Raw genomic sequence first — 7,068 nt, 5'->3', positions numbered from 1 at the left:
GCTTACACAAACTCATTATTCATATTTCCTCACTCCTTACATCTCAGTACATATCAAGCCTAGCAATTTGATTTTTAAAATTAAATAAAAGGTATCTTCCATTAAAGATATGAAAAAAAAAGAGTATGGCACATCCCAAAGAAAAAGGAAGAAAAGAAAGAGAAATATCTCTTACCTCAGCAGCGGCAACATATTCATAGAAGTCACGCAATACCATGTGCTTTAAGAGCCTTGTACTAACAACAACCGGTTTCCCTGTGGTAAGTGTGCCGGTCTTATCAAACACAATGCAGTTCACCTACAAAGAGAAACATATAACTCTTAGCAAAAGAACATACAACACAGAATGATTTCAGTTAGCTGCTGCCAATTTCCTAAGGGGGGTTAGTCAAGTAGAACTCAAAATTAGAACTGGGATAATTTGTGGGACAATATTTTATAGTGTTAGTCCATTGGAACTAGAACTAGGATAAAATTATACAGTGTTAGTCAACAAGAACCGGATAAAAAGTATAATTGAAATAATTATAAAAATTTATCCGACTTTTGTCAAATTTATATAGAAAAGAGAAAGTTCTAGTCTCTCAAATTGCTCCAAGTTGTAAGCTAGAACTATATAGTAAAAAACTAGAACTTTATTATTTATTTTTTTATTTTTCATATTTCATTTCTCCGTCATCTTCAAACCACACCATAAAATTAGATCACATCTCTTCTTATCATTCCCTTCTATTTAATGTTATTTTTTTACTTTTTATTAAATATTTGAATTGTATAATTAATTTAAATTTAAAAATTACAAAATTCATGTTTTATTAAAAATTAATTAAACTTGAGAGATGATGGAATGATGTCTGGTAGATCAAAAAAGAAAGAGAAAATGGAAAAACTATTTTTTTATTTATATTACAATAATAATTCCAAAAAAAATCAAAAAGTTAATCTTATAGTCTATCTAATAGTTCTTCAAGATTAATTAACACTAAAATAATAATAATAGTAGTAATAATAATAATAATAATAAGTTTTAAAATGTATAAATAGTAGTATGATCATCAAAATACATGACTCATATGCTTATTGATTTCTAAAAATTATCCGTAATTATACTAACAATTGTCCCACTAAAATATCATGTTTTAAAATATCGCTCCCAATTATCCTATTAAAATATCTCACATTAAAAAATTATCCCATAATAAAAATTGTTCCACTTCTATCAAAAATGTTCTAGCTGACTAACACCTCCGACTGCAAATGGCTTATCCAATTTTGCTTCGATCTAAACCCTGAATCTAGACCTCTAGATCAAGATAAAATCCAAACAAACCCACAAGGGCTGTAATTAAGTAAAAGCTATGTTATCGAATGGGGTACACAACATGAAATGACAAACTCACACAAAAAACCCCTTAAAAGGTATACCTTGCCATCTGATAAGTTTTGGGGGGTTATCTAAAAAATGGTCAAACTTAAGGGGGTTTGTGAAATTTACCCATACAAAACTAGCACATCAAATTACTCTAGGAATGAAGGAAACCAATAAAATTTTTCTTACAGACCTTGTGTGCACTCTCAAGTGCTTGACCGCCTTTAATCAGTACACCTTGTGAAGCACCAACGCCTGTACCGACCATAACAGCAGTTGGAGTTGCAAGGCCAAGGGCACATGGACAGGCTATGACCATAACAGATATCCCAAACTGAAGAGCAAGCTGAAAGCTATCCATTGAAGACGGTATCCATGATTTTGGGTAACAATTGAATTTACCAGCTAAAAACCATACAAGCCAAGTGCAGAATGAAAGAGTAATTACCTGCAAATACAAGAGAAATACATCTTTAATAACCAACAACAGTTATGTGTTAATTTGATCTATTGAAACTAATGTTGTTTTTTCGACATAAAGATTATCAGATTATCCTTTTTCAGGAATCTGTATGCTGGCTTGATGGTCACTTTAGCAGCAGATTAGGAAGAAAGATAGTACAGGGATTTGATGATTTTACCCATAAATGATGGCTGTTGGATGATTTCAGGGTTAAGACCCATTAGTGTCTCTTGTAAGTTTTGAATGAGTGCACTTGCACATGAGGGTGAAGGTTGTAAATATAGTCATGTTTGACTCCTGTACTAAAAAGAAAAAGGAACGTACTTGTTACTCGTTATGAACTTGCGATAGACCTATAAGCTTATCAGTTCTTTTTGTTTTTGTGGGGTTGAAAGGAACGTACATTGAGGCTCAACCAAGTTGTTAAAACATAGACATAGTGCAAAAGGCCATGGCGTAATTTAGATAAAGGATCCATGAAGCCTCAAACAAAATTACTGCTGTCAGAAGATTGTAAAATAGAAGTCTAAACCAGGGACAGATATCATAGCACAAGAGGTGCTAAGATGGACAAAAAGACCAGTTCGTACTTGATAAAGTCACTGAGCACCGTATATCAAATTCTCCCGATAAAGATAGTACCACAAACTAATAACTAATAACCATTTATGCTATCACATTACTTATTGAGGATAAAATGCTAATGTAAAAGTGACAAATACATAAAATCCGGACCAATTAGGTTAACTTACCAGAGGCACAAAATACTTGGAAATTCGGTCCGCAAATTTTTGTACAGGTGCTTTAGCCATTTGTGCTGATTCAACAAGGCGAACAATCTGCGATAGAGCACTCTCAGATCCTACATATGTTGCTCTCACATGCAAAACACCATTCTCATTAACAGTTCCACCTATTACACTATCACCCTTTCTTTTCGCAATAGGTCGAGCTTCCCCAGTTATCATGCTCTCATTGACATGGCTCTGACCCCATATAACATAACCATCACACGCCACCTTGCCACCTGGTATTATTTTAATAACATCATTCTTTTGTATCAATCGACTATCTATCTCCTGTTCACTTGCCACATTGCCCTGTTTGTCATAGGTTAACAAAATTGCAGTTTCGGGTGCCAAATCCATGAGCTTAGCAATGGCTTCAGATGTTTTGCCTTTAGCTAAGATCTCAAGGTACTTTCCAAGCAAAATAAATGAAATGAGCATTGAACTTGTCTCGAAAAAATCATTTCCCTTAAAATGTTCAGAACTTGCTGCTCTGAGTGCGGAGTAAACTGAATAAAAATATGCAGTGTTGGTTCCCAGGGCAATTAGCACATCCATATTGGCAGACCCGTGTCGCAAGGCTTTATATGAACCAGTATAAAACCTTCTGCCGATCAGAAATTGTACAGGAGTAGATAATACCCACCTCAAAAGCTCACCAACTGTCAACATGTTCACTACTTTAGCATCTAATATCTGATGGATCCCTGGAATGTACATGAATACCATGGAGGTAAGGAAAATAGGAATCGTGAAAACCAAACTCCAAAGAAAGGATTGATAGTACTGTTTGATCTCCTCACGCTTGTGAGGTTCCCTTCTTCCTTCTTCAGAGAATATTGACGCCTTATAACGCCCAGATCCCGTTGATTCGATTACCTCAATGAAGTCACGGGGACCTGTTTGATCTGGCTTGTAAGATATTGAAACTTTATGCAGGGAGAGATCAAAATCTAAAGCTTCAATCCCAGGGAGAGCTTGAAGAGAACTTTCGACCATTCGCATAGATTTTTCAGTGCGAATTCCATCAAGTTTGAGTTGTATTCGGTTCCTATCTTCTCCGGTGCTAATAACCACAGCTTCAAATCCAGTATCTTCAACTGCTTCCACAAGTTGATCTACAGTTACAAGCTTCAGATCATACCGGATTTCTGCTTCTTCTGTTGCCAAAGCCACCGAAGCTTTCAGTACACCATGAACCACTTGTAAAGCAGATTCAACAGTACTTGAGCACGAAGTACAAGTCATTCCTTTTATACGAATTCTGCAAAGTAAAACAGATTTTTCTTTCACGTCTTCTTCAATTAATGCAGCCTGGAATCCAACATCTTCAATTGTCTCTCTGATTGCATCCTCCTGTGACAGGGCCATACAAGAAAATTTATGACATGGTTCTGTGAAAAAGGATTTAGTAACAATAACAATGTGATATATACAACAAAATTATACATAAAAAGCCTAAAATAAAGAATACGATAACCACAAGGCATGCATTTCAATTAAGTACAGAGCAAAAAGACCCACTGCATGTAGTGCTTTAGTCATTACCTATTCCTTATATGGAAAGAGATACAAAGTATATATTGATGAGCAGAAGAATAGAGACCTAATGGCAGTGACATGACATAAAGTTTCACACGATATATTATTAAGAAAAGATAAACACAAAGTTAGTAACAGATGCACAAGTTAATTTGCATGCAATCCCAAAACCTGTTTCAATATTTGCAGGCAATCCCACTTAAATTAGACAAAAACCTTAATTAGTATATTCTATGTCAACTCTTTTTATATGGGTAAATCCCACTTATGGTGTATATGTACTAACAAGTAACAGTGTTAATTATTCAGGTACGTACAATCTTAACTAGTATATTCAATATCAACTGGTTTTATACTGGCATTCTTGTTTTTCACTATTTCATTTACAATTACTCTCACTATGTTTCTACAATTATCTTTTTTTCTGTAATGAAATATCTAGTATCCTCAATCTGAATAGTTTCACACCCTGATCATTTAGTTTCACGCACACAGATTATACCAGCCTTTGGCAGTCTAATGAAAGCCGTCCATCTTTTCCTAGATTAGAGATGAATGGAAGTATAGGATATAAAACATAACAATTGCAAAGTTAACATCATATAAGTTGCCTGTATTGAAAATCAACATTCCTCTTGGTGGACTACGATATAGTAAACATGGCTATCCTTATGAACTATAGAAAGAAAGCTTATCCAACTCAGTCCTTAGATATAGTTATTGTAATAAGGATAATATATGCAAATTTGTATAAATCAACCACATTACACTGCCACCCACAACCCGGTAGCTTCAGAATCTCCTGCTTCGTTTCCCCGGATAACACGGGGGCCATTAGTTTGATAGCAACTTACACCAGAAAATTAAAGAAAAAGAGTAACATTTGTTCCTCTAGTTCAAAGGTCACATCAAAGTCTTATTGGGGTCAGACATCATGTCCTAAAGGGACCACCATGAAGCAGTAACCAAACTCTAGCTACTGACCATTTTAGCTTGCCTTGAAACCTACTTCCAGTCTAAATTGCGGACAAATTAACTTAGAGGAAAGCAGCGCGCAGAATGAGATATTTTAAGACCTTACTATGGGCCAACTTTGCTGTATTCCCTTATTAGGACTTTATATTAAAAGCTAAGTTTTATTAGATTAAAATCAGTCACAGATTAGTCAACCACAAGGAGCCAAAAATGTTAATATTAAGATAAAGCAACATTATTTTGGAGTGAAAGTGAGCTTCTAACAAATTTGACAAACCTGTAACAGGTTTCATGTGGTAAAGTGACCATAACCTACCAATTGACATTAGTGCACCAACTTTATGTGGAGAATTTCGCACAAAGTCACTTCAAGCCTTCAAGGAATAAAAACCAAAAAGAAAACAAACTCAAGCAGTCCTACATGCTACTTATATTTCCGCAAGCGAGGGAAAATAAAATTGAAAAGTGAGATTAAAAGTTCTAGAAGATAGTTTCTTAATTAAAAATTGAGAAGATGGAAACAAAAAAAGTCTGAAATTTTTAGAGAAATTCAAGATGAATTTTGCCTCTTTACCCGTAAATTATCAAGTTAGCTTCAAGTTCCAAACTTTACGTTACAAAAAAAGAGTTTTATTTTCTCTATATCACATCCCTCCTAATAGAAACAAGGGTAAATTATACATAACCCCCCTCATCTATACTTTGAGTTGATAAACCCCATCAACTCATTTCTTAGCAATTAGCCCCCCTCAATTCATGAGAACACTAGCAATTTATCTTTCTAAAAATTGTTAAAACCCCCACAATTCATTTATTACCACTTCGATTGCCTCCCTCTATTCATGAGAAAAAAGATGGATGTTACTTTCAATTTTATCTTTCTAAAAAATTGCATTTCAAGGGTGCTAGTAAATGACTTGAGGGTAGTTATGTGCAATTTACCCTAGAAACAAAAATAACGAAAAACAACAAAAATCAGCGTAATGGCTTTTAAAAAAAACCTAAAAACTATAGTCTATAACAACCACCATTCTTACCCAATAATCAAAATTGATAAATACTTCACCAGCATCAAAACCCTACATCTAACATAACCATGCAAATACATAAATCTCCAATCCAATCTTCCATAAATAATAATAATTAACCAACATCACATTGTACTTCATAGATGAACCAACCAATCAAAGCGAACCCATCAACCCTCAACAGCCCAAAACCCTACAAAACCCCAAACATAAAAATAAAATTCAAGAAAGAAAAAGAAAAGGAAACTTACAGAAACAAAGGCAGGATAGAAAATAACTTGAGCTCGATCGTTAAGCACATCAACAGCCGCATCATGAATCCCTTGAAGCCTCTTGATCGCTTTCTCGACCGATCCAGCGCAAGCAGAGCACGTCATCCCGATCACCGAAAACAAAGCCGCCCTCTTCTCCTCCTCCGCCTCGTTTCTAGAAGATTCTAGATCGCCATTATTGATCTCCTTCCTTGGGCACTTAGGCATCGAGGGATACCGAGGTCTCGGCGAGAGACGGCGAGAGTAGAAGCAGCCATCGCTCTTCATGCACGAGAGAAGAAAACCTCTGCTCGCCATTTCCCCTTCTTCTTCCTCTGTTGAAGGATGCAGAGAGTCGGGGATTTGAATCTGGACTCCTTTTTGTTTATTTATATCGCTGGAGAGAGCTGCAGAGCTGTCAAAATGATCGCTATTTTGATTGGTGACGTACACGTGTCTTGGTTCGCTGGTTTAAGTGGGCTGGATTTCTTGGGCCGCAAGCTATGGCCCTTCTGCAGGGGAGTGCGTAAGGGTTTTAAGGAATCCAGTTTGTAGATGGTATACGAATGATCGCATGGTGACCTCATTAATCTAAGAATCAGGGGAGCTAGTAGCATTTTCAATGATTTTAAAAAATAATTCCAAAATATAA

General features: G+C 35.6%; 1 protein-coding gene across 2 annotated transcripts in view; it reads right to left on the bottom strand.

The window, feature by feature from the left end:
* Positions 1-6,853, bottom strand: part of LOC109836959 (probable copper-transporting ATPase HMA5) — a 9,156-nt gene extending 2,303 nt beyond the window's left edge. Inside the window, exons 1-4 of one of the 2 annotated variants that reach the window (XM_020405024.1) lie at positions 6,417-6,853; positions 2,585-3,976; positions 1,563-1,817; positions 176-298 (exon numbers count right to left, since the gene is read on the bottom strand). In XM_020405024.1, the coding sequence (XP_020260613.1) occupies positions 176-298; positions 1,563-1,817; positions 2,585-3,976; positions 6,417-6,734 (2,088 nt within the window). In that variant the 5' untranslated portion in view covers positions 6,735-6,853. The remainder of the gene's footprint in view (positions 1-175; positions 299-1,562; positions 1,818-2,584; positions 3,977-6,416) is intronic. The other variant, XM_020405023.1, reaches the window with a different exon arrangement.

The sequence above is a fragment of the Asparagus officinalis genome, chromosome 4 (assembly GCF_001876935.1).
Source record: "Asparagus officinalis chromosome 4, Aspof.V1, whole genome shotgun sequence".
NCBI lineage: Eukaryota > Viridiplantae > Streptophyta > Magnoliopsida > Asparagales > Asparagaceae > Asparagus > Asparagus officinalis.
Note: the sequence above shows the minus strand (reverse complement) of the source record. Positions and strands in the feature narration are given on the sequence as shown.